This window comes from Toxotes jaculatrix, chromosome 16, assembly GCF_017976425.1.
Source record: "Toxotes jaculatrix isolate fToxJac2 chromosome 16, fToxJac2.pri, whole genome shotgun sequence".
NCBI lineage: Eukaryota > Metazoa > Chordata > Actinopteri > Toxotidae > Toxotes > Toxotes jaculatrix.
The window spans coordinates 15,047,167-15,074,861 of NC_054409.1; the positions used below are offsets into that span (position 1 = coordinate 15,047,167).

Below are 27,695 nucleotides of genomic sequence, written 5' to 3' on the forward strand. Positions count from 1 at the left end.
ATGTCATCTGTTTTTCTACGGATGTATGTCAGTATTTAAAAAAAATGCTGATTCGGGATCTTTTTACAAAGAGACGTTTTACGCATGGAAGCAGGTTTTTCCGACAAATAATGAACGCTCGTCCGCTTGCTCGGTGCGTGCAAGCAAAGGAGGATCCTGTAGAATATTGTGGGTGGGACGTTAGAGCAGCTGTGACTTATAAACCATACATTCCCGGTGCAGCGACGCTTTAACCTCCTGTCGGGCTCCAGACTGAGTAAATTGTCTCCAGAACAGGTAAGATGAGGTTTAGTTCAGGGTAAGTCACGTTTTCTAGGAATTTTGTGGTATTCAGTTTGACTGAGTAGGGCTCAAGTTGAGCCTGTTCTCTGCAGGGTGTGCCCTCTAACTTCACGAGAAGTTAACTGTTAACCAGTAACATGCTGTGCTTCCTGATTCACATTTGATACGACTTTTTGCATTTTATTATCTCTGCTAAACTCTCCGGAGTATTATAATGCAGATTTGTACGGCGTTTATGCATACATTTGGGTTGCAATAATAACTTTGGAGCTATAATTGTATTGTAAAGATATTTTCAGTCTGTTCTTTTAACGTATAGAAGACAAGGAATAACCCTTTACTACTATTGCTCAATTTCCAAGAAATTCACTTCCGTTACAGGTTTATGATCCAGACACTTGCTCCCGGAGATGGAACCTGTAAACCTGATCATAATGCATTTGAGAATTAAAGACCATTAACCTGAAATCATGGGCTAATCTTATAAAGCTTGGCAGATCCATGTAAATAACTCCTCCAAGCATTGAAGTACATAATGTGCACATTTGTGCAAATGTGAGCTTGATGCTACAAGGCGCTACATGGTCACCTGCCCTGTATTTACATAACATACCACTCAGGTGTGGCTATTGACCTACTCACAAAGCTCAGGCTGCTGTGTTTTAGTAAATGTCTCTGCTCTCAAATAGATCAGAGCCCTCTTTTTGTCTGATTAGTAATACAAACTTTAATTGTGCTTGAGTGTGAATAGAAGGAAGTGATCTTAATTAACATTTTGGCTTAGCTGGCGTACACTTTCTGCAGCACAGTGGCTTGTAAACTAACGAGGTCTTCATAACATGTTTTTAACTTAAATGGATTTTGACAGATATATGATGTGGGTAAGCTGATCCTCAGAGGCAGGAAATAGGCAGGAGTGAAACCCCACTGTCTTTCCTCTCATTGGAGTAATTACAGGTGTGTTCAAACAAACACTGGCTTAATGAGATTAGCTCCTGGGACGCCAGCACAGACGTGGGACACCAGAGAGCCCATGGCCTAATGTGTGTGACAGAAGCCTTCTCTGAGATGACAAACTCCATACAATATTGATCAGAAGTTAATGAGGGTCACATTCAAAACAGAGACCATTTACTGCCCCTAACCCTGATGCTGCAGTTCATTTCTTCTATAGGTGTTATTAACAGGTCCTTTTGTTTGACTGACATACTGGCATTATTTATTTTGTAGCTTTCTGCACCTCCAGTTTGGAAAAACACTCTTTCTACAATGGCAGCAGTAAGTCTATCCCATATCATTTACATTTATTTGCCTCACTAGTGGAGACTCTGCACTGGACAATGGACTGTTTCATTATGCCTTGTTTTGAATAGGGCTGGAATATCAATCACTATCAAATTACTATAAGTTTGAATTTTTTATTAGAACTGTCACAATGCTACTGCATTATGACAGTGTAAATAATGTGTATTGATGGTGTAACAGTAACAGTGTGTTGAATGTAAAAAATCTACTCTAGCTGTGGGAGTGATTTTTCTAATACATTTATAAAGTATCACAGAAAATTCCTCAAAAAGGGATTTCACAGCTCTTAAACTTTGTCCTCTATTTTGAAATTAAATTAAATGCGTCTCATTCTGTCACATGAACAGATGAATAACTGTACTGTGTAGCATACCTGCCTTACACTTTGCCACAACTGATGTTAGTTAGCTCTTAAATGCCCCCACCAGATGCATTTTAAGACATCTAAAATCACCATTCATTGGACGATTGACTTAAAATCTAGTTGAACTAGTCTTGAACTCACATATAATTCTTACTTCAACAGCTAAATGTGAAAATAGCCTTCTAGTGTCAAACTCTGCACATACTGTGCTCCATTCATTCTGCATAGTGAAACTGTGAATAAGTTAAATACCTTTGCTCCACTTAGAAGCTTTGTGTCTGTTTATGTGTTTAACAGCTAAATAGTTGTAATGATGTCATTCAAAATTATTCACGACCAGATCGGAAACCGTGGTACAGTGACCGAGGCGGCTGGTTTCGACCCAGACGCAGATGCCCAGAGGCTTAGAGGAGCCATGAAGGGAGCTGGTGAGTGATCCAGCCACTGTAATCCAGAAACCATCATTAGCTAAAGATATGTCTTACTGTGCCCTTAAAACTCGGCCTCCATGGAAGAAAAATATAATTATTCTCTTTTTCAGTCTCTGTCCTCTCCAGGAACAAAATTCAGTGTTGCTCAGTGCTCATGTTGTCATGGCAGCCTTAATTTTGCTGAGTGTGTCCTCGCATTTTACCTCACCTTTACACATAGTGTCCTAAAGCTTCCTCTTCACTCCTGATATGGGGGGTAAATTAATCTCGACTTTATTGACCTTTCTGAGGAAGTAGTAGCGAACTAGCCTCATTATGGATCACCGTGTTCTGAAATCATGTTAGCAGTTATGTACCGCTCAAAGAGGTACTTCCTAACAAACATTCAGGAGTGTGTAACCACCATATTTTTCCTCTCTATCAGCAGAGTGAATGGTGTGGAATGTTGATGCTGTTAGGGTTTGAAAGCATAATCATCCTCCCCTGACTCTAGTTTGAGCTCTATTGCAAACAGATGGTTCCTATGCCGATGCCAAAAAACAATGTGTGTTAGGATCATCTCCAAGGTTGCAGCCCTGGTGTCTGATTCTCTGTACTACACACTGCTCTTAAACTGAGCTCCAAGAATGGGAATGTGAGATCCTTACAATTGTAGAAATTTAAGATTGATAGCAGATGAGGTTATGAGATTCAGTATTATGATATTTCTTGCAGGCACTGATGAGGCAGCAGTCATCGAAGTCCTAGCGCATCGTACTATTGCCCAGAGGCAGCGCATCAAAGAGGCCTACAAACAAACAATTGGGAAGGTGAGAGTGTTGAAAGAGCTGCTTTCAAAGGCAGCAAACCAAGTCAAATTGTGAATGAAACAGAGTTTTTTTTTTAAATTGTAAATAACCATGCATGAAGCAGAAAAAGCAAAGGAATGACAGAACACCAGAGGAATTTGAAAAGAAACTACTGGCAGCAGCAGAGCATGTATCATCTCTTAGCCTCGTATTCCACAGTGTACTCTCTGATCATTTTTCACTTTAGGTGGGGTTTTACTGTGCTAACACAGCACTGACACTGTGTAGGTTAACCATTAACTATAAAGCTGAAATAAGTACCACCGGTATACAAACACCAGGACAGAGATAGCATTGTAATCTGTAGGAAAAGGGAACGTTTGCTTCCATAAAAAATGCAAACTGAACCCACTGGGGTATGCACTCCACTGACCGCTTCTTTGTTTTATTATTATATGGATCAATATATTAACTAACAGAGAAGTCTGGGATGTTTATTGTATTGACAAAATGAGATAATAACCAGCTCACAATGCTGTGTCCAGTAAGAGGTCAGTAAAGTTATCTGCAAAGTTCCACTCAGGGAGCAGAAGAAGAAGCACTCACTGTGAGAGTGGAATCCTCCCAGGCAGAAAGAGTGAGTCATGTTGCACATGATGACGTCCACAAGTGGCCACACTGGCCTGTTGTATGGAACAGCTTCTCTGTTCACAAAATCTGTGTCTAGAAACCACACCCTCTGGTGGAGACACAGGTCCTACTGCTAGACAGCGTGAATGTCCATGCTGGCAGCACAAAACCTGAAGATGAAGCGAGTATTAACTGATTTTTAATACCAAAGATGATCAGGTTTCATTACACACACATTTACTGAAGTACTGTTGGGCTTCCTGTTAATCCATCCCCCCTTCAGGACCTGGCCGATGATCTGTCCTCAGAGCTGAGTGGGAACTTCAGGAGTGTCGTTCTCGGTCTGCTCATGCTGGCGCCTGTTTATGATGCCTACGAGCTGAGAAATGCAATGAAGGTCAGTCTTTGTTATCCATTTGTCCTGTCTCTGAAGGATAGGTCTGGTAGTGATATTTTTCTTATTGCCATGAAATCTCCTGAAAAGACCAGAACCAACAATGAATGAATATTGTCTGTGCAGCTAAAGCCTATATATATAGCATATCACTTCATGCCACAGATCTCCATTGTTGTCCAAAAACTATTAAAACACTTCAGTTAGCTGCACCGCTGCACTTCTCCCTCATTACAATGAACCTGGTTTATTTTGAATCAACCCCACATACACTGTCCTGTTGCCTTAAATACTCACTAGTTCACCAAATATGTATTAATCCACTGCTGAAAGTAGTATACATAGTTTACCCCATTTGAGTAATATTTGCTATAAACTGCAGTGCCCAGCTGATTTAGGAATTTATTTAGCTTTTATTTATTATTTTAGCTTTTTTTTTTTTTTTTTTAATTGAAAACAGCTTTTATTTGTGATATGTCATCAGTATATGTAGGAAAGAATGAGGCTGATGCTGTTAGCCACAGATCGGAAAGTATTGAGAGACTGACTGACGCAGTGTTGGTTTTAAAGAGATTTGTGGGCAATAACAACAATATAGAATAACGCCAGCCTCATCCTTTAAGCTGATTCTCCCGTTATTGATAAAGTAATAATCTTGTGTATTCAGCGAAAAGCATCACACCACCCCGTGTCTTCTTATCTTGTTTTAACACATGTCAATACAATTTCCTCACAGGGGGCTGGAACAGAAGAGGCTTGTCTCATCGATATTCTCGCTTCAAGGACTAATACTGAAATAAAAACCATCAATGCCTTCTACAACAAAGGTAACTGCGTCACTTCTGTGAATAGAATTTCTGACATCAGATCATGGTATATCTCAGCTTCAGACGATGCCTATGGGATGTGTATGACATCCGATATTGTGTACCCGTGACTTAGTATTATTAGAAAACAGTGGATGGCATAAATTATTCATAAAAGTCATTGCTGCTGTCTGTGTGGCAGTTTATTGTTTTCTTATTTGTTCTCCTGTGGTTCGGCTGACAGTAGTCGGCAAGTATGTCAAAGTGGTTTGTAAATGACTTTGTCTTTCAGTGCATGTAAATAAATCATTATGGTGTGGTGCTTTGCAGTATCACTTACATGAACATGTTTTTTTTTTTACCAGATTATTCTAGTAGACTAATTCGTATAAATAATGAAGCTATATAATTAAACAAATTTATATATCATACCCCAATGAATATTAATGAAACATTCATTAGAAAGTCTGGTTTGTCACTCCTCAAACCTGCAGTAGTCACTATTTTTGATTTTGACATTGAACCACATGGCTGTGAACGTGGTTACTCATAGTGCTCAAATTCCAGACATTCTGCTGAACTTTTTATCACCTTTGAGCTCATTGTTTTGATTTTAAAGAACTTCTGCTGCAGGGTTTAGTGGTAAATGGTTGACAAATTTACTAACTGACTGGTGAATGTACAGTTGCCATATACAGCTTGTTTTGTCAATTTGTTTTGATATTCTGCCTCATATTAGACAAAACTGAACAGGTATTAGATTGCATTTTCTGTATTCTAATTTCACTATTTGTTTTTTTTTATGACAGAATATGGAAAACAGCTGGAAGATGCTGTGTGTGGAGACACATCTGGAATGTTTCAGAGAGTTTTGGTCTCTTTGCTCACAGTACGCAAACATTAGCTCATAACCTTACTTATTATAGATCATACAAACATTAAATTAATTTAAATTGAAGGTAAAAACTGAGAGAATTCATTTCCTTGTATCTTCTGGACAGCTTCAGTGTTTCATGAGTTTCCTTTTCACTTAGAGATGATGTGTAAAAAAAAGTATTTTGAAATTATTTTCAACACGATGAGTTGTAAAGTGTTAATAGGAACTTGGGGATGAAAACTTTTCTTAGCCTCTGTTTGTTTAAGAAAGAGGGAAGAATAGTCACTTCTGTATTATTAAATACCAGCTTTTCTTCTTCTTCCTCTTTTGTCCCACAGTATGCAAACTTGCACTAAGTTTATCTTAAGCAGATGTGTTTTCTACGTTGCAGGCTGGACGGGATGAAAGCGATACAGTGAACGAGGCCCAGGCTATTCAAGATGCCAAGGTAAAGGTTCATGTCTGCAGATGAAAGGGTGCGTTTAAATTTTGACACCTTGTATGATTTATTTTTTTAATTCATGTGATCACAGGAAATCTATGAGGCTGGCGAGGCTCGATGGGGCACAGACGAGGTTAAATTCCTCACAGTGCTTTGTGTGAGGAACCAAAAACATCTGCTGCGAGGTATTCTTATTGCATATTGCCAAACAGAAAATCAGCAGACTTAATATCCTTGTTCCTGTTTGTGTTGTGTGTCATGTGATTATATTTCCTTTAACTCACATTGACTACAGAAGTCATGCAGAAGATACTGGAGATTTTACTGACCCCTTGTGGGAGTTTTAGGAGCAAATTCTCTTTTTGTTCAAACAGATTCATTTATGTTGTGTAATTTTAACGATTAAAAAAATCTGTGTGACAGTCAGATGGACTTATTCTTTAATTAGTGACATTACAATTAAGTATACTTACCCATTTCTCTTATTGTTTCCTCCTTCAGTGTTCGAGGAGTATCAGAAGATTTCTGGGAGAGACATTGAGGACAGCATTAAGAGGGAGATGTCTGGCTGCCTGGAGGACATCTTCCTGGCCATAGGTCTGTTTCTTCTGTGACTTGCCACTTTATAGAAATTCAGCCCTGTCAATGACAGATGTTAACATTCAAGATCAAATGAGCACAAACATTACTCTCTGCTGGTTTACCAAGCAGTCTGTGAGAAATCTAGTAAAGAAACACACTGCAGTGACTGACTGGCACTTAATTCTAAACTTTCAACCACAGGGCAATTAATGGAAACTCCCTGCTATTCAGCTTTTGTGGACACTGTGTCTTATATGTAATGATTTAACTCTGTGGAAATTATCTGAGCCTTCAGTTGGTGGGGGTGTATTCCCTTTTATTGTGAAGAGTTTCTGTTACTACCCTCTTGTGTCAAAATAAGAGCCAGGTATTGCAGTTCACATGATACTGTAAAACTGCTGCATCTTATGTGCTGGGATTTGTTTTTGCTTTGCAGTGAAATGCGTGAGAAACAAGCCAGCGTTCTTTGCAGAGCGATTATACAAATCAATGAAGGTAAATATTTCATGCTTGGAGTTACTATGTTGTAATGTATAGCCATTAATATATATATTCAATTAATGTAAATATTATCTAGGATTTTCTTTGTTTCTGCTAAGAAAGAATATTAAACTAGTTTCAGTAAAAGTTTGAGGATAAACAGAATTAGGGTAGTTACTGAATATCAGGCATAAGAAAAGCAGACTGATGATCTGATTATTATACTGACTGATGCAAGTTTTGCACAGTTTAAACACAGTTTCTCTCTCTTGTCAGGGGCTGGGCACCACAGATAGCGTCCTCATCAGAATAATGGTTGCCAGAGCTGAGATCGACATGTTGGACATTAAGGCGCAGTTCCTGAAGATGTATGGCAAGACTCTCTACTCCTTCATCAAGGTGAGCACCGGATACCAGGGGCAGGGAAATATGGTAGTCAGCAAAGGCTTTGCAAAGCTGTGTTATAATGATAATTGCAATTCAAAGTTTATATGATGCTTTAATGTATCTCTGAACTGTGATGAAACTGTAATTTATAACTGCTTTCGTTTCATGTGTTTTATCCTTATGAAACAACAATGTTTAGTGATGTTATCTGTTTTGTCAAACATCTTTATAAAAATATCAGTGAGTTTGTTACAGTTTTGGCCGTTATGTGAGTGACTACAGTTATTCCCGACACAGATCCTTTGAAGTCTCACAGATCTTTCTCTCACTACATAGGGAGACACATCTGGTGACTACCGCAAAATCCTGCTGGAGCTGTGTGGGGGCGAATAAAAGAAACATCAGAGTAACATCCACCTCTGTCTATATTCTGCAGACAACATTATGAGCTTTTTGTTTTTGTATTTCTTTCTTCTATAACCTTCATATTTCAATGAGTGACCACAGTGCCTAGCTTTACCATTTGTAATACCAATTAAACTGACTGGTGACCTTTTACGCGTGTGTTTTTGTTACTGATCATGTGTTAAGGATTAATTTATGGTATTAGAGACAAAGATATATGCTTTCCACAGCTTTAAAAACATAAAAGATGAATGTTATTGGCCTCCGACTTCCACTCTTGTAACAGCACAACATTTTCATCACTCTACAGTCAGAAGTCCATTTGCTTAATTGGTTGCAATTCCCCATTTGTTGAGTCAGCTCTGCGTCATTTGACTCAATTACATTAACGGGATGCTATCCTTATTTGGGGAGGCAGTAAAGTGGGCTCTAATCAAGTTAAGGAGGATGTCCCATAGCTCATAAGCCTGGGAAATAAAGTGGAGTGGTTGTACTCAAGGTGACCACTAGGTGGAACCAAAATAACTCCCCGCAAAGTTTGTAGCAGGTGGGAGTCCAACAGTGCAGGAGGTGAATGCCAGTGTTTATGAATGGTACAGCACTCAATGTCATGTTTTTTCTTTAAGCTAGAAAACATGATTCATTCATTCATGCAGTTTTGTCCCTCTGTAAAACTCCATTTAACAAGTTCCTCTGCTGTCCTCAGAAACCAGAAGCCTGACTCCTGTCTATTGAACCTGGCATGTGTTATATACAGACTTTAATATAAAATCAATTCAGGCTTTACAGCAAAACACTCATCACTCAGGCTCTTCACACATGAAGAAGAAACAACATCACTAAACCCTCATCAAACTGATTGCTCACCGTATTAGACAGCCAAACTACTGCAACCATTTATGTCTTTCTCCTGGGGGGGCTGCCACCCTCTGTGGCCATCTGGTGAAAGCCTCATTTAGTCGTTTCAGAGTGTTCAGACGTTTTCAAGGCAACTGGGAAATTGATCAAGCCCCAGAAAAGCTGAGGTATTCTACTGCGATTTGCATGTTTGTTGTATGCAAGGCTTTTGCCTCTTCATCCTTGTTTGCAGCAACTGTAGCCACTAGTGTACAAATATTTTCAAGTATGTTACACTATAATAGGACAAAGGTGTTAGTATATATTTCAAATGAAATGCTTTCCAACTGTTTTTAGATGCCTTGTTTATTGTGTTCACTATCAATCTTTTACAAGCACCTTTATTTATTTGAATTCATGGAACGAAGTCCATTCATTACACAGAAAGAGGATTTGTTTTTTCATTGTGTTCTATAAAGCATGATGTAATTACAATTTTATATTTTAAGTCCATTTAAACAGAACATTTCAGTAGGACTGACATAAATCATGTTGATGAACCAGACCTGTGACCACCCTAAGGGAAACCACTTTCTCTATCAAATGTTCTTGATGTGAAGATTGCACAGCCAAGCTTTTAAGCGTTTCATTTTATATGTCTGTACACTCCCTTTTGATTAAAAATATCATGTTGTTCTCTGAGGTTTAAGACGAGCAGGAAATCATTGATAAACATAAGAAAGCCCTGGCAGGTGGAAAAAACACAAAGTGGGAACAGCAAATGAGAACCACACTTTATAAACTAAAGAATGTACTGAACATGAGGTCACACAATGCCGCAAATATCACCATGGCAATAGAAATAACATGCATGGCAAAAGTGGACATGTCGTAATACATACTGTGTACTCAATCCTCTGGCAGCTGACATACTGTATGTAAGTCGAAACTTTGAAATAAGATGGGACTAAACAGAAGATCAATTAAATAATGAAAACAGGTATCGTGTAAAGACCACAGCCACATTCAGCTCTGGTATAGCTTTAGTTCTTTTTAACAGGTGTAAATTTGGAATTGTGAGACAGAATTTAAAAAAAAAAAAGCAGCTTGAAAGTTAAAACTAAAATAGTTGACAGCCTAAACTGTTATTTTCAAATAATACTGCATATATTCTCAAGGAGATACTTCTGAAAAATGTTTTCATACAGGTAGAAATGCCAGCATCTGTTTGATTTTTTTTTCATTGTGAACATTTTTTCTTATTAAACTCTGGACTAAGATACTTTGATGTAAGATCACTCATATGACTACATGGAAAGAGAATAAACAATAATGCAGAATTATCATCCAGTGTCTGGTCTATCTGTATAGCTGAAAACCATTTTTTTCTTTGGATAAACCACCGTAGAGAGAATGAAGTCTGATCAATACTACACTGGTATCAGCATTTAATCGCTCTCACAAAGCAAACAGCACAAACACTCATTTTCTCCTCCACATTTACCTTGCAGTGAGACATCTGAGGACAGTCTGAGGTGGCTAGGTTGCTGTGTGAAACATGATCACAAAGAGAAAACTCAGGAGGTAAAATATGTGACAAGATCTACAGGGACAGGACAGGCCTTTGTTCTGATCACAAGGGACAGCAGAGAACAAAGAAAGGTGTTGAGAGTCAGGTGAAGCCTGCAGTGGAACCTCAGAGAGTCATAAGACGATGGGATGGAAGAAGGGAGAATGAGCCAACTGTAAGGCATTCAGCCAGCACAAGGCCCTGCAAAAGTCATGAACAGAATTTACTGCTATTTTAATAAATTAACATAAAAAGATTCATGTGTTTTATCACATTAAATTGTTTCAATCATTGATCAAGAAAAGGCCACCACTTTTTTTTGCAGTAAAGCACTGACTGCTGCTCGATACCCTCAAACTCAAGGGCATAGAAAAGCAAATGCTAATATTCAGCACAGACAGCAGCTGCAACGGTAAAGGTGAATGTGACAACTGATGAGCCAAGGGCAACACATCATAGACAGTGATTATGTAGAAGATACAGAGGATGATAAAAGCATCAAAACATGTGGAGCCCAGTGAGTGCTTTTTTTTTTTCTCCATTACAGCTCAGCATCAGAGTTACGTTCAGGGCACATATCTGAAGGGTAAGATGAAAGAAATGTATAAATGATGTCCAAATGGTATAAACAAGCACATCACACTCTGACTTCACATTTAGAGTAGCAGGGTAAACAAATGTTCCATTTTCGGTTGTAAACAGAAGCTTTTCAAAAATCCATCAATCCATAAATCCAAGACCCAGAGAAATGAGCAAAAATATAAAAGTAGAGTCATTAAAATAAAATGACAAAACGTTAAATAAAGTGCTGCTGCTGACCTGAAAAGTCGAAGAGTATGAACCAGGACCCTGAAACTGAGGCAGCAAAATGGAATTCAGCCATTATTAATTTGCTCTGTGCATGTTTAGTTTAAGTGAAAGTCATTGCTATTGAGTGACATCAAAGATTCAGGCTTTCTTTGGCTGTAGCTTTCTTGTAGATCCCAAATCTCTATGTTCACTGTTGCCTAGATAGACTGGATGATTATCTTCATCACAGGGGCTGCCCACAGACAGTTTGAGGGACCTTTGATCTGCTCTAGACTTTCAATCACCATCTGCTGCTTTTGTCACACAACCACTCTGTACCTCTGCAGTGATGAAGATGATCTAAGCCCCATGACCTGTGACCTTTTGACCTTCCTGGGTGTTTGTGACAGATACAAACTCCTCCGCCGACTGAATTTTCACCGTTTTTATGGAACTGTATATGTTTACATTTTTATTCAGCAAGCACAGGGATGAACTGCCAGTTACCTCACCCACTCAGGCTTTTCTCCATCCTTTCCACAGTTAATTTCGATTGAACTACTAGCACCTACAGTACGCTATGTGTCTCAATGAGAGAAAACATACAGTATAATCAGCAGGGAGAACGACAAAGCAGACTTCATTAAAGGTACCATGTAGAGCTCCTGGTCTTGATGAAAATGAGTTTGATTGCAATCAATTATACATGCTGTACATATAGTATAATGATGATCATAATGTATATAATTGATTAGCTTTGTTTAAGACAAGAATAGATGGTATTACGTCATATGAAATGTGGTCCATCCCACGTGCTGTGTTATTATTCAGTCTTCCTCCTCCATATTGATTTACTACTTTAATCTGATCTGATGTCCCAGACTGCGACATCTTTTAACCCAGCCTTTACTACTTGTCCTCTTTCGGTTGGAGATTTTCTATGTATGTATGTTATGTATGAAGCTCAACTAATCAGAAAACTATTTTAACAACGTATTTCTCCCAGAATACATGAAGAAAAATAAATCACACGTGTCTGGACACACAAACATCTTGTGTATCTTGTCTGAAGACCACATTTGATGTGCATATGCAACTATAATTTAGCTCTTAATCTACACAAACAAACAAACAAAATGCTTGTTACGTTTGACCACTTAGCGATTATGCAGAAATCTGCATAATGAAGCAACAGATCAGTGACACAGACAGGTGGAGGGGGAAGTCACTGTGCAAAGAAAACTGAGATGACAGATGGGATTTTAAAATGCTCTGAGATTAGAGATACAGAATCTTTTGCCAGCCATCACTGTTGAAACTGTCTTTTCTTTGAATTTGCAGCTCTTTCTATGTAAATGAGCTCCTGTCAGCATCTCGGATCAGGTCCTTGTTTGTAGAATGACAATTATTTCTTATAAACCTCAACTTTTCAACAGATAAAGATTGCAATCCAGACTTCCTTTCAGTTCTCATAAATTAAACTGTAATTAGTTTTTGCAGACAGTCCAAATTGGCATTGCCAAACAGCAACACAGAAAATAGAAAATAAGAAAATCCCATTTGCACAGGGGAATAAAAAGATGAAAAGATGAACTTGACTGGTGATTGAGAGGGAGAGGGAGACATTGTGTGAGCCATTCCAAGTTTAGAGTAAAGGTCAGCCCCCTGGAGAGACGTTCAGTCCTTGACTGACTGACTGACTGACTGACTGACTGACTGACTGACTAAAAACTGACTGCACGCTACTTACTTAGTGTGAGTGGCTAGTGAGTGGCTGAGTGACTGACTGATGGTCAGAGAACGACTGATAACACAGCCATTAATATGGAACAGGCTGTGGAAAAAAACCACAAAGCTGTTGCTGAAGTTGAATAAAAAGGAATTCAAAGCTCAACTGCTCCTATTTGCACACGGAGCTGCAAGTATAACAAACCGGAATACAAATATTGCAGAAGCTATTCGTAGACAGCTCCAGAATGAAGGCGAAAGATTTGTTCAAACTCCCATGGCAGCTCCTGGGACATGCTGATATTGAAAGACAACACCTGACAGTAGACATTTGGAATCCATTAGTACAACACACGTACACGCAAACCACCTATCTGAAGTCTACACAGACCTTTATCTTCATTCCAAATACATGAGAAAGATTGGGACGTGCCTCAGTCGACAACGTTGTTTCAATGCAAAACAGTTTCTCACTTACATTTACTGGTGTCTGACCATGTGGACAGGTTTGGTTATGTGTGCCCATGGTCTGAGACATTGCTGATAACAGTGTATTTATAGTAACTGTGTCTGCCCGTTGTTTAGTGCTTAGTAAGTAGCGTGCAGTCAGTTTTTAGAGCTTTTCTTTTTTTGTTAGAAACAACTGCCCGCTACAGTCAAAAATATTTTAAATATATACATAAAATAATGGTTATAGTCTCAGATTGAGAGACCCTGACGACATAATCAGGGTTATTTTTTTCAAACTTAGGAGCGTTCTCTCCACAGCCACAGAAGACACTACACAGCTGTTTTCAGAGGCTGAGTACTGCCGGTGACAAGTAAATGTAACCTCGTGTAAAATCAGTGGAATGCCCCTCAGATATTGAACACTTTGGGTCCCCATGAGCTACTACATTAGTCAAATGAAAAATTTGTTTTTCCTTTGAAATTTTGTGGAACTGACTGTTAGGAAAGGGCAAAACACAGGGAAGTCATTCCATCCCGTCTGATCCTTTCTGCATTCCCTACATCAGTATTCCTGGGTCAAAGAGTTGGCAGCCACATACTGTGCTTGTTTACATCAGTGTCTGATGCAGAGATTGGATTTCACATCACACAAGATCTCCAGGTGGCAGAATGAGTTTTGTCTTCACGTAATGAAGAAAGAGTTTGCGAATCTCATGAGTCACATGAAGAGAAGATTGTACCTCTCAGGAGAGAGCCTGGAGATCTTTGCCCTGGAGGGGTTTGTTCATGATGAACAGAGCAGCACTCTGATCATCAAGAGTCCACCTTGATGAGAAGTTCCCAAAGGATCCAAGCTTCCTCTGTAGAGCGGTATATAAATATGCTTTGGTGTAAAGATCGAACAGTCTCCTGTAGTGCTCAAATGGCTGTTCATTAGCAGTGCTTTATTCTCAGGATTAAAGTCAACTATCAGGCTGCAATCAGCTGTAGCAAAATGGAAACAATCCTCACACAGTACATAAAGAGAGGAACTGTGGATGCCTTTCCTCAAGGTGAGGCTGCCACAATAATGTTTAATGGCGTCAAATCCTCAAATGCAGCAGAATATCTTCGCTCAGTTTGGCATTACTTCAGATTCAGAGTGACAAACATCTCCACATAACCACAAACATAGAAAGACAAGATTCTACAATATATGCTCTGCTGCTGTTTTCCATACAGAGGTCAAATGATTTGTTGGTGCGGTCCTGTCCCTGTTAAAATAAAGAGCTAATAAGACAAAACATCGGTCATGGAAGGGGATAGACACCACCCAAGGAGGTGTTTCACAGCCTGGAAACAAAGGAATCTATTTTTTGAATGACTTCTTGCTGATGTATAAGGTATCAATAAATGATTTTTACCCACCAATAAAGCCAGCAGTTAGAACTCATGCACTCTAACCACACTGTGCTGTACATAAATCAGCCATATACTGTGTGAATGTCTCAACTCACGTAGTCTGACCAAAAAGGGCCCATTGAAACATCTGCCAACAAACCATTAAAACTCAAGTCAATCTAACCTACATTAAACTTGTTTCAAGTCAAACTTAGGATTATTACTTGCAAACATCGAAGTTTATGCAATTTGTATTTCTCACTTGGGAAAGCACTTTGAGGCACACTTGCATGAAAATTAGTTTTTTGGGTTTTTTTTTTTAAACAAATTTGAAAATGAATTATGAAGCCAAATTATGAAGCCCAGTGTACCCCTGACAGCCATCTCCTTGACTACTGATTGCTCCATAGAGGATGTATTTGCATCAACAACATATCAACATATTTTAGCGTCTTTTAATGGTCAGTTTCACTTTTTTTTTTTTTTTTAAATACTCCCACTTATGCAGATAACTCCATCTGGTTTGTGTATTATTTGAAAAGCAGCCACAGGCCTTCTGGATGAAAGCCTTGCTCTGCCAGATAAACATGTTGCTTTCTACAATACTGTCCTCTAAATCTGTGATAATGATGTGACTGTGGATAGATTTCTTCTGGCTCCCTCGGGAATAAATTGATTCTCTATTTTTTTCCCTCCTTCTAGTGTCTGGTTGATTAACAACCTTGGCAATGCAATAGATGACAGTAGTGTCACCATAATGTATTGTATGTATATACACAGTGTACTGTATATGAAATGTAGATGTTCTGGTCCTGATACGAGCAGACAAAACAGCCTCTATATTCCAAACCATATGTGGTGAAATGGTTATCGTATTTGTTTTCATCTGTGATAATTTTCTTCACGGAATTACTCTGTGATTGAGGCTCACAAGGCTGTGTCTCATGGCAGGGTGTTCCTGAGCAAGACACTGAACCCTGAAGTTGCTCCCGGTGGACAGATCAGCACCGTGCATGGCAGCTCAACAGCTGTTGCTGTATGAGTGTGTGAATGGATGAAGCTCTTTGTGTGTTAAGGTTGAAAAGCACTATATAAATGCAGCCCATCTACCATTTACAGTTGGTGGAGATTTGTGCTTCCATAAAGCCTTATTCATACCTCTGAAAGGGGGCCAAAATGAGCCCCACTGTGTCTGAGACGGTTTATCTTTTTCATCAGGGGCTTTTTCTCACATTTTGTGCAAATTTCCAGCTTGTGCTCTGTGCTGCAAAACTGAAATGGCAGACTACTGTTGTGTGGAGTGCTTACTTAAAGTCCATGCCAATTAATGGGAAGAAGAAGGAAGAACAGCGGAGACATCAGCAGCCTGACTTCCATCATTAATCCTCCATCTACATTGAAAAGGTCATTTTGTTGTTATTTTCTACAAAAGAAATTAAATGTCTTAGCCTTGCTCTGCCATTTGCAACTGAAGAACATGTAACTGTGAATCACAGTGCACTTTAAAACCTTTTTATGTGGGGAAGGTTTGTGGACAGTGAAATTACTGCAAGCACTCACTTGTCTAGGTGGGAGTTTATGGCATGATGCTTTAAATGGAGACATTTTCAAAAAGCTATTTTTTTCTTAAAGCAAGGATGTCCGAACACTGTTCTTGTCCCTTGCGATTACAATATATTTAGAACATATTTTGTTGGGAACAAGGTTTTGAAACAGAGAACCTGATTAAGTTAGTATAAGGTGTGCAGTTTTTTGGTTGTGCTACAAACAAGTTGTGATTGGCATGTTCTGTACATGAAAAACTTCACTGATCTTAAAAGGAAATAAAATCAATAAACAACAAGTAGAAACACTGAAGGACAAATGAGGAAAATTCAGTTTCTTTTGTAACCTAGATAATTTGCAGGTCAATTTCTGTCTAGAAAGTGATAAATCACCACTCAGGAGGCATTTTAATTCTCCATGTAGTAAAGCTTGTTTGAAAATACAACAATCAAAATTTCCACTTTCACCAGCTCGGTCCATGATCAATGATTAATACAGTTTCAGAAAACAGTGCACTAACAGCCCTTTAATGTGGTGTTTAATCAGAAAGCTACTGGCAGTGCACCTGTGGCTGCATCAACAAACACACAGTCAATAATTGCTGTTACCCTCTTCATCCTGGGATCTGTCTGTACTGACCAATCAGTTCAAGATCAAACGTCATCATCAAGTCCAACTCAGACATTAATCTTTTCGGGGTCCCTGCCATCTTATTGGCTTACTGTCATTTCCATAGCCATCCCTCTCCCTCACTCTGTGCTTCTCTCTCTTTCTTTCTCTCTCTCTCTCTCTTTCTAAATCAGCAGCAGCCTCAGCTCACTCACTGTGGAGAAGTGCATAAGGAAGGTTCGCTCTTCATATTCTCACACTCTGTACACTAAGAAACACCAGCACCACACAGGTAAGTTGTTGACAACCTTTGACAGGTTGATTTTCATCTGTATTTGTTTGCATGTTTATTAATTTATTAATGGCATGCCTCTTGTCGTAGCCAGTAACAGCCGCATCTTTTCTCCAAGAAAAAAAAACAACTAAATAATGTAAAATAAAATAATATAATGCAATAGGAACACAATTAGTGGGTTACAATTCTTTTCTAAAAAAGTGGTGAAAATATTCTTAAGAGTAGAATTAAAACATACTTTTCACCTTGTCCTCCTTCAAATGCCAAAGGGCAAAATATTCACTTGCCATAAAGGTCACCGGGTTTGTGAATTTCATAATTACCCTTTTGCATGTAATGCAGGCGACATTGTTAGGGCTCATATTATGTAATAGGAGGATTTGTGTTCATGTCCAAGATATGCTTATCTGTTTCAAAAACACCCGTTTTCTGTTGTAATTAAATGTGTATTGCACTATAAACTGATAAAAGTTAAGTGCCAGAGCTCTGTTATGTAAGACTTCTTGACATTATAATCCAGAGGCCCAGACTTCCACAATAAAGTCAAACTATGCAAATGATAGTGTGGGAGATACATGCGTGGAAAAAGCTTCAAACATGGTCTTCAAATAACTGGAGATGGTTCACACAATCTCTGAACGTGAACAAATCTACCCCATGGGCATAAAACGGGGGGGGGGGGGGGGGGGGGGGGGGGGTCAACAAATATGTAGAATTTTATTACTTTTTTCCGCAGTGTTACATCCATGTTGATTAACGTGGACCGCACCATATATGTTAATTTGGCAAAATACATATTGGGGATATTAATCATGACAACTTGTCTGAAGCACTTTTATCCAGCTGTGATGATTAAATTATTACATTTCAGTAAAATCCACACTGTTCCACACTGAATATCACGATTAGCTGTCACGATTAGCTGTCAGTGAAAAATCTTTGCATCAGATTAAATTAGTTTCATATGGAAAAAGGTCCTAAGTTACACAAGGGAGTCACATTAAGTCACATTAATTAGCAGTAATTATCAGCTGTAAAGGAAACCTGACAGCAACACTGTCAATGCAGCAGGCACAAATTATACAACGTGTTGAGGTGAAAAGGTCTAAAGAAAAAAACAGTGATGAAATTATGTGCAAAACACTGGAAAAACCAAATTAGCAAAGAGGAACAGTGGTCACAAGCAGAGCCTCACTGACGCTGACTGAATGACTCTCAACGGGGCATTTAAAAGCACTACAAGCCACAGCTGTAGTAAAACATCATAAAACTGATTTTCAGGGTTATTATGATGTAAGGTGTTTATGGTCTTTCATTCACAACACATATTTTTAATATAAAAATCTGATTTGGTAAGAGTCTTAGATGAACGGAACATTATAAAAGCAGGTGCTAAATCTGAACACATAACAAAATCTATTTGTGTGCAGTCAATAACAGTAAAAATGATAAAATGTCTTAAAAAGTCATATTCTACTGACGCAGAAAAAGTGCACTAAGTGCAGTAATCACACTAAAACAAGTACAGTACAACCTCCTCGACATTTTTCGCATGCATGTTTCCATGGAGGATGCAATGACATTGTGTTGCTCATCTCAGCTTTTCACATTCAAATGCCTTCATAATTATATAGCCTTTAGTAACGTGCCCCTCGCCTCTTACTGCGAGATTGTGTTGGTGTTGCTAAAAGCATGGTTATTCAGTAATGGTGCTCAGTGTCGTGACCTGTTTTCATCAGAATGTTGATTAAATTTTGCATGCATCCTTGGGTCGAATACGCTGAATTGATAGACATTTGACCTTTACAAAATTTCTTCACACGCTGCTGTGACTGTTGCAAACCTGTTTTATTGTATTTTGAAATGTGTAGGCACTGACAGACTCAGCTCTGTTGCCATGGAGGGTAATCACAGTGGCGTGGCTGGGAGCACACAGGCGTCTGTGTCAGGAGGACAGACAGAAGGACACATTTATGAGGTTGCGGTACAGAGCAGCTCCACCAATCACAGCTCCCAGTTTGCAGATGTGGCCCTGCTGCAAAAGTTCAAGCCCCTCATCATCCCCTGTTATGTGCTTGTGGTGGTGGTGGGTGTCTTTGGGAATTACCTGCTCCTCTATGTCATCTGCCGAACCCGCAAGATGCACAATGTCACCAACTTCTTCATCGGAAACCTGGCCTTCTCTGACATGCTCATGTGTGTGACTTGCGTCCCTTTTACTCTCGCCTACGCCTTCAACCCACATGGTTGGGTTTTTGGCCGCACAATGTGCTATCTGGTGTTCCTCATCCAACCTGTCACAGTCTATGTTTCAGTCTTCACACTCACTGCTATTGCTGTGGACAGGTGGGTGGATCGCTGTGCACTACAGGAATTCTGCCACTCAGATCATAAGCACAATTCTGAACTCTTTTTAGAAGTTTTTTTTTCTTTGTTATCTCTCCTTTTTATCCTCTTCACAGTTTAGTATCTGTTCTGGTTTGTACAACATAACTGTGCTGCCATTCGGCCAAGAATCAGATTTAGATCTCAAGTGACCATCCTGATAAAGTAGGCCAAATAACATAAAGTGAATATTATTTCTGTTTAAATATACAATTTCACATTTTATACAGCATTCTAAGTATGAGTGGAGCATAACTGCCAAGCCAGAAACCATACGACTAGGAAATGCAATCATTACCCATCATCATTTATACCCGTCTAGAATCAACAGAGATGTACAGAGAGATTATGGTCGCAGCAGCACATAGCCTCATCACTTATACATGTACAGTTCACATTAACATTCAGCATTCAACATTCAATAGCACACATAGATATTGCTCATTTCCCGCTCATAAAAGCCACACACACACACACTTCATCTCTTACTGTTCAGTAGATCTAAAGAAAACTAATATCTGTTCAACTTACGGTTCAGCTCCCTGTACCTTCAGCCCAGAGGCATCAGCTCATAGTCTTAGCGAAGGATGTGGTTTGGGTCACATCTCATTTTAAAGTTCTGCTTTCTCGCTGTCTCTTCCAACATTTCCTGTTGAGGAGAGGGGCACAGCATACCAATTATTTATTTATAACAGTAACACTTTAACAATAGAAGTTCTTTAATCACGTTTAATAAACGCATGACTAGAATGCAACTCATCACGATTTATGCATTAATTATAATGGACCATGATCTTCCTTTAACTTTAAGATCTAAGATTAATCAAATGATCAGGTCTTAACTAGCTCAAGTGATGGATCAATAAATTAGGCCATAACATTTAAATAATAAATGTATTAACATTACATATGGTTGCACGAGTGAAACTTCATACACTAAGAGGATGCAGCAGTATGTACCTGATGGGACCTGACCAAAATCCAACTATACAGCTTTATACTTTATAAAGCTGCACCGTGCACAGAAGGAAGAATCCGATACGAGATACAAAAACATTTCCCCTGGTACACCCCTGAGATCCACAGACTCTCTGCTGCTCACTGTGCCAAAAATTCAAACATCTACTGAAAAAGCTTCCAACAGTTGATTTCTCTCCCTCGGGAGCTGAGGATCAAATGAGGACTTTAAGTACCAATTAAAAAGTTACCTTGACTTTGCTTTCAAAGAGAATCTACAAATTATTACTGCTCCTCTGTCATTTTATTATGCATTTTAATAATGTTCCTCCTCTTTGGACTCTATTGGTCACATTTTCTGCTCTGTCTTAATAAGTGTTTTGGGTCATCTTAAAACAAATTATGCTGCATTTAAGTATGGTATGGGAACTGCTTTAAACCTAATTAACTAATTTAGCATTTATACATGAAGTAATTACATAAGCTAAGAGTGACTAACTTTTATTAAAATTGTGCTGGAGGAGTTCACGATAAATCATACATCAGTTCATACATTTGACATTTGGTTTTGTGCCCTTATTATACAGTACTACCGTCTCTTTTCATTTCTACTGCAGATATTATGCAACAGTTCACCCCTTGAAGAAGCGCACCTCTGTGTCGACTTGTGCTTCTGTCCTCACCGGCATCTGGCTGCTATCCTGTGGGCTGGTAGCTCCGGCAGTGACCCACACCTACCATGTAGAGTTCAAAGAGGAAGGCTTCACCATCTGTGAGGAGTTCTGGTTGGGACAAGAGAAAGAAAGACGTGCTTATGCGTACAGTACTCTGCTGGTCACGTATGTCCTGCCACTGTCAGCTGTCTTTGTCTCTTATCTCTGCATCACAGTCAAACTGAGGAACTGTGTTGCGCCGGGCCACAGGACTCAAGACCAGGCAGGTGCTCAACAAGCTCGTAAGAGGAAGATCTTTCGCTTGGTTGCCCTTTTGGTGTCTGCCTTTGCAGTGTGCTGGCTTCCTATTCACGTATTCAATGTGCTGCGAGACATAGACATTCACCTTATTAACAAGCGCTACTTCTTACTTATACAACTACTGTGCCACCTGTGTGCAATGAGCTCATCGTGTTGTAACCCCTTCCTCTACGCGTGGCTGCACGACCGCTTCCGCTCAGAGTTACGGAAGATGTTCAAGCGGCATCATCGTATTGGAGTGCCTGCCAATCACTGTGCTGCCAGTGTGGTCTTATATTCACCTGCTAAAGAGGCGCCTTTGTTGTCATTTTAATGTAAGTTGCCAATTTAAAACTCTGTTGTGGCACCAGATCAACGGAGTTCATCCTGTGGCCATGAATAATTTCCACAGAAACTTTTCATGGCAATCCAGTCATTATTATGTTGTGGACAAAGACTGACCAGGGGTGTCTCTTGAGGGAAGGTTAGTTTTCTCAGGAGTACAAAGTTGTTCAGTCAGCTTCAGGGTGCCATCCAGCCATTCAGAGGGTCAAAAGGTTAACACAATCAGTAGTGTTCATCCTCAGTGGGCCAAGAATATCCGCAATCATCATTGCAATCTAGATCTGGTGTAAACAGTTCTGACCAGCACTGCCCATCTGTGAGCCAACAATATTTAGTCCAAACTTTGGAGCAAGGGCCAATAGGCTAAAAGATAAATGTCACTCTCTTTAGTTACTGATTAAATATACCAATCTGCAAGAGAACACTGTAGAGAGTAAATGCTTGAAATGTTTTAAATTGCTTTCAATATTTGATGTTGTGCATTGTATATATATATACGATCCATCTAACCTGTATGGAATGATGAAAACCTCCTTCATATTTGTAAGAAGGAGATAATGACCTTCTGATACAGAACAAATTTAATAAATGAATGAGGATAAAAATCTAAATTGACTTAGAGAGTGCTAGATAAGAGCTGTGCGTGATGAACAAAGTGTAGCTTTACTGGAGATGAATAGCAAATGAGATCATCAGTTCAGATTGTGTTTGAAAATGGTCGCTGCAGATGTGGTTGTTTCCACCAGGGCACTGATGTCAGATCTAATCCTTATGTGGTGCTCCTCCTTGGAGCCCAGCAGAATAAATTAAATTTATGAACTTGCTCCCTTGGGCTTTAATTTTCTGAAAGCCTACAGTTGATGAATATGTACCTCATACTGTATAATTTATCAGATTATTTCTGATAGCTTTGTATAATGACTGTAAAAAATGAAACCATTGTAGTGTAGGTGGTTGGTTATGTGTTCTGTTTTCTTTCTTTTCAATTGCTTCTTAAAATTCTGGCCAAAACATGCAAGACTCTATTTATATGTTTTAGTACAGTCCATTTACCAACATGTTGTCCGGTACTGATAACAGGCCGTCTGTTAGCTGTTCTGTATTCTCTGTATTTATATTTTTCTCTTTCCTGCAGGCAGACCGAGGAGAGGGTGGGGGGTGGGGTGGGGGGTGGGGGGGGGGCGGGTGATTTGGGGCATGGCAGATTTATCTTTGCAGCAGTGACAACTTAACAAAGTCAACATGTTTGAAGTGCTACTGTCACTAAAATGATTAGACCTTTGCCTTTGCATTTGCTCTATTCCCATCATAATTTGCTCAGTGACTGGGTACATCCACAGTGTACTATAAATTACCACAGAATTGTTCTTGTCTATGCTTTGTGGTCTTATGTGGAAAAACGAAGGTATATTCTGATGTGTAGCCTGTGCTATCACACACTATGGAAAATTGTGAATAAAAATACAGAAGCTAAATGACCTCTCTGCTTCAGATCAATGTAACTGTTTGATGGCAGGAGATGGAATGAAATTATAACCAACTTGGTCAGAGGGCACTTTCACAGCTGAATTTACTAATTAAATAACGGGGAACAAAGAAGTGTTTTCTGCATATCAATGAGGCCTGGTTAGGACATTGAAACAATGTGAGAATTTATTGATCTCCTTTATCATGTCAGGATATTTGGTACTTGCCAGCAATGACGTACACTTCCTTCAGCTAAATGGCCAATTCTGTTTCTGTTTGTAACATGTGAGTTTCTGATCAAAAATTGAGTGCAGTGCAGCAAAACATTATGTCACTGATATTATTTCACTTTAGACCTAAATGCTGGGTCTTCTGTATATAATATCCTGTGTTCTCAAAATACATTAAACTGACTAGCAGACTGCAGGTGGTGACATTAAATCATGATCTAGTATCCTACATCAGATTCCAAAAATAGCTCACTCGCAGAAACAAAACCAAATAAATAGCAAACTTTAAAAACTCTGAAAAGATGGATTCTAAAAGTGTAAGCAAACACACCTTATATTCTGATTGACATTCTAAAATTTTCAGTGAATTAATAATGGAGAAGTGAAACCATGCAAACTTTTTTAGGCGGAGTGAAAGTACTCATTACTAAGTACACCACTGATCAATACAATGAAGGCTTTTATTGGAGACCTGGCATAATAGGCCTTTTTCCCAGCAGACATTTTGACTTGTCATGGCATTAAAAGCACAGGTGGAACTAATTACTCTGTCCTATTCAAGTGCCCCAGTAAGCCATGACAGTGTGACATTGAGCCAGCATGCACAACACCAGCACACTGAAACTGAAGCAGCTAAACAGAGTTCCACCATCATTCATTTTATCACTTACTCCACTGCTTTTCCTTACCTGACAAGTCAAAATGTTGTTATAACAGTGCAAAGCCATAGCTAATAATTTCATATGTAATGTGGATGCTTTGCAAACTAATTCTGTTATTCTTATATTTACTTTAAAATCCCCAGCTTTATTTGAGCACAGTATAAGCAAACTGTTTTTAAAAAAGATTTTTTTTTCTTGCTTAACAACTGACCAAAGAGGTAAACTATGTTTTCTGCTTATGGTTTCTTACTTTCAGACATGGACAACATCTTCTGGGTCAGCGCGAAGTCTCTAACCTCCCGAGGAGTACGGATGTATGAGTCAATTTCACTGTCAGAGATTTCCTCATTACCAGTCACATCCTTGAGATCTGGCTGCTCCACTCTCCTTTTCTTAGCATGAATGACACACGGGGGAGCAAACAGCACTCTCTTCCCCCAGTTTGGTGCTGGATCTTGACTCTCCTGAGTGTCACTGTGCGGCTCAGTCACGGTGCATGATTTATCATCTACATCTCCTGGTTGCTCGGCTCTTTTAGCATTTGGTTCACATTGTTCCAAGGAGGATGAATTTGGAGTCGGCTCTACAAGCTCAGAGATCTGGGATGGAGCAGCCTCCTCAGTTAGAGAGTCCTCACAGCTAGCTTGACACTCTGCCAGCAAAGCATCCTCGTGGCTTCTCAGGGACCTCCTCAGCAGGGCATATCTGTGCTGCAGAATATCTTCCACCTGCTGAACAACATTATCTGGAGTCACTTCCTCCCTGATCCAGGGGATCTCCTTCCCCAGCTTACACAACACCTCCTTCATCTCAGTTATTCTCTTCAAAGCAGGCTTCTGCTTATTCACTTTGGCAAGCTGACAGAATTTGTCCAGAGAGAATTTGAGCCGGTGCTTGGTGGGTTTCAAGGACTGCCAGGCCAAATAGACCGCCGCCATCATGATGGGGATGGGTTTACGTCCAGTCACAATCCAAGAATCTGCTGCTAACTCCACCAGAGCCACGGCACGTTTGGTCAAGCCCTTGGAGTTCTCAGCCAATTCTTCAGGAACATGAGTAGAGCTAATTTTGTACCTGACACAAAGAAAAACATTCTCAGTACGTTTTAGAGAAAGGCTCACTGCTGGTTTTCTATTTTACCTGTTAGCCCTGCAGTTAGGCTGTTAACTTTAAATTAATCCAGTGAGCTTGACTGGCAATTGAAAATTCAACTCAAACACACACCCTGAAGCCCAATCGTGCCAGAAGGATTTCAACATTTGATTTCAGAGAGGTCATCTTAAAAAAAAAAAAAAGTATATATTATAGCAAAACAAATCCAATGAGCACCATTCTCTCCACTAATGAACATTTGCAATAGCCCTTGAAGCTAAATAACCCTGTCTAAAATAATCAAGGACAATTTATTGAAAGCCTGGGTCATAAAAAGATCTACAACAGGCTGAAACACTAGTTTAACTACTAGTCAGTCTTCCATACAAAACTGTGAAACATCAGTGTAACAGATAAAATGAGAATGGATACAGATGTTTGGAATTAACTGTTATTTATATGCTGCTGTAGTATAGTGGGAGAAATAAGTCTTTCTGAATGTCTGATTTAACTATTTTATATTGTTGATAACCCCAGAGAAACATTCAGACCTTTGTCCTTCACTTACTCCTGACTGTGGGCCTCCATTACATCAGTGACGTTAATAATCGGAGCCTTGATGTTGAGAATCTTGACCATTTCTTGATAAACTGCTCCCACCACCATCGAGTCGGCATCCAGCAGGCAGCTGACGGTTCCCATGGTTATGGGCCAATTGAGAAGTCTGCAGCTTACAAGCACAGAGCAACCAGCAAGAACTTCTTTCTTCTGCAGGCTCACTTTGATGAAACTTTCATGCTGATAGGCCTGGTTGTAATAGTTCTGAGAGAGCTCCTCGACTTCACTGTGGACCCTGAGAGTCCGACATATGGCTTTAACACGCTGCAGACCTTTAGATACATACAATCAAAGGCATATGAGCATGAGTGGGTGAGAGCAGCAGGGTCAGCTATGTAGAGGAGCAACTGTGTTATAATATCTCACCTTTGATCAGGTTTGCACATGGCTTTTTGGCCACAGCTGTGGTTCGGCTGTAGCTGACGTCTGTCAAAAGAGAAAAGAGTGAACGCATGAGAATCTGTTGCTTTTCACGGTTTTACGTTATAGTTAAGTGAAGCAAGCTCCACAGACACGAAAAACCAAAGCTATACAGCCGTTAATTTCATCTTCAAGCATCAAAGCTCATCCCATTCACTTTAAACATACAGCACATTCTGTTTCATTGCTGTTGTGGAGCAGTAGACAATTTAATGAAATCCCAAGATAGAGCAGAGCTTTGAAGTTTCTTTTTGACCCAAGGCCAAAAACCACCTCAAACCAGAGTTCTATATTCACCGTATGACAGCTGCCTTGTAGTAATCTGATTCATTACACATTTGTTTGTAATAAGCAGCAACACAAGACATTATATCAACTCGAATAATAAGAACCTCTGGGCAAGTCTGGCATTATTACCTGCCTTCTAGAGGGGCCCACTGTCAAATTTTACATGGGCCATAATTTGTGATTAACCAAATTACAGCTAGAAAACAGTCGAGGTGAGAGAAGGACCGAGTCTTTGTTCATCTCTCCGGGACTTGTAAACGGACTCTCTGTGTCGTCACTGCTCATACCTGAACCTCCGACTGGTTCATCGGCCAGCGCTCCCTCGGACACCACGAAGCCGCAGTCCACACACACCAGCTGGGGCTGCGAGTACAGATCTTCGTCTACGATGTTTGAGGAGCCGCAGCCCGGGCAGCTCAAACCCGGACGAGACATCTTCAAATTAAATAAATAAGAAAATAAACAAACCTCGTGGTCAGCGGAGAGACTAGTTAAACACAATAAAACAAGTGTTAAACTAGTCTGTGTATCATAAGAACTGCGTTAATTACGGCCATGGTCTCAACACATGCACATCAAACGAGGACTGGATACAGGTGTTGGACGACTAATGAGCGCTGCTGTCGCCGGTCTGAAGGGGGCGAGTAAAATGTGTCCGGGCAGATACAACGTTCGGGGCAACATAGGTTCCGCTTGCCGCAGCACACACTGGCACGCACTGGAGAAAGAGTGTGTGTGTACTGTTCACATTGCAAACAAGAAAAGTTGAAGTTGATTTTGGGGGGAAATGATCAGATGAAAAAAGAATGCACCAAGGACTCACACATCCAGAAAACCAAAAGAGCTAGACTTTATTTAATGTACCTTTCTTGCCTGATCAAAAAAAAAAAAAAAAAAAAAAA

The 27,695-nt window shown here is 39.6% G+C and overlaps 2 protein-coding genes across 4 annotated transcripts; one reads left to right on the forward strand and one right to left on the reverse strand.

The window, feature by feature from the left end:
• The first annotated feature begins 129 nt into the window (after positions 1 to 129).
• Positions 130 to 8,326, forward strand: anxa4 (annexin A4). Its single transcript, XM_041058419.1, has 13 exons — positions 130 to 276; positions 1,513 to 1,560; positions 2,292 to 2,379; positions 3,097 to 3,191; positions 4,084 to 4,197; positions 4,931 to 5,021; positions 5,810 to 5,889; positions 6,269 to 6,325; positions 6,411 to 6,504; positions 6,821 to 6,916; positions 7,338 to 7,396; positions 7,658 to 7,780; positions 8,105 to 8,326. The coding sequence occupies exons 2-13, from the start codon at positions 1,552 to 1,554 to the stop codon at positions 8,159 to 8,161; spliced, it is 963 nt and encodes a 320-aa protein (XP_040914353.1). The 5' UTR covers positions 130 to 276; positions 1,513 to 1,551; the 3' UTR covers positions 8,162 to 8,326.
• Positions 6,752 to 27,445, reverse strand: brf2 (BRF2 RNA polymerase III transcription initiation factor subunit). 3 transcript variants are annotated; one of them, XR_005895443.1, is made up of 7 exons: positions 27,081 to 27,445; positions 26,452 to 26,511; positions 26,036 to 26,357; positions 24,626 to 25,449; positions 21,372 to 21,500; positions 20,293 to 20,410; positions 6,752 to 6,958 (listed from the first exon to the last, which is right to left on the reverse strand). XR_005895443.1 is itself a non-coding variant. In XM_041058417.1 (6 exons), the coding sequence occupies exons 1-5, from the start codon at positions 27,226 to 27,228 to the stop codon at positions 21,415 to 21,417; spliced, it is 1,440 nt and encodes a 479-aa protein (XP_040914351.1). In that variant the 5' UTR covers positions 27,229 to 27,445; the 3' UTR covers positions 20,137 to 20,410; positions 21,372 to 21,414. The 3 variants fall into 3 exon arrangements, 1 of the variants encoding a protein (XP_040914351.1); XR_005895444.1 differs by lacking the exon at positions 6,752 to 6,958 and adding an exon at positions 19,245 to 19,316; XM_041058417.1 differs by lacking the exon at positions 6,752 to 6,958 and having other exon boundaries at positions 20,137 to 20,410.
• Positions 27,446 to 27,695: the final 250 nt, after the last annotated feature.

Bases quoted from the DNA above. Each gene is read 5' to 3' on its own strand.
- brf2 (XM_041058417.1), bottom strand. From the start codon at position 27,228: ATGTCTCGTCCGGGTTTGAGCTGCCCGGGCTGCGGCTCCTCAAACATC. The intron at 26,358-26,451 runs GTGAGATATTAT...ATGTATCTAAAG, and splicing joins ATGTGCAAACCTGATCAAAG to GTCTGCAGCGTGTTAAAGCC. The intron at 25,450-26,035 runs GTAAGTGAAGGA...TCTTTGTGTCAG, and splicing joins ATGGAGGCCCACAGTCAGGA to GTACAAAATTAGCTCTACTC.
- anxa4 (XM_041058419.1), top strand. The intron at 5,022-5,809 runs GTAACTGCGTCA...TTTTTATGACAG, and splicing joins CAATGCCTTCTACAACAAAG to AATATGGAAAACAGCTGGAA. The intron at 6,505-6,820 runs GTATTCTTATTG...TTCCTCCTTCAG, and splicing joins CCAAAAACATCTGCTGCGAG to TGTTCGAGGAGTATCAGAAG.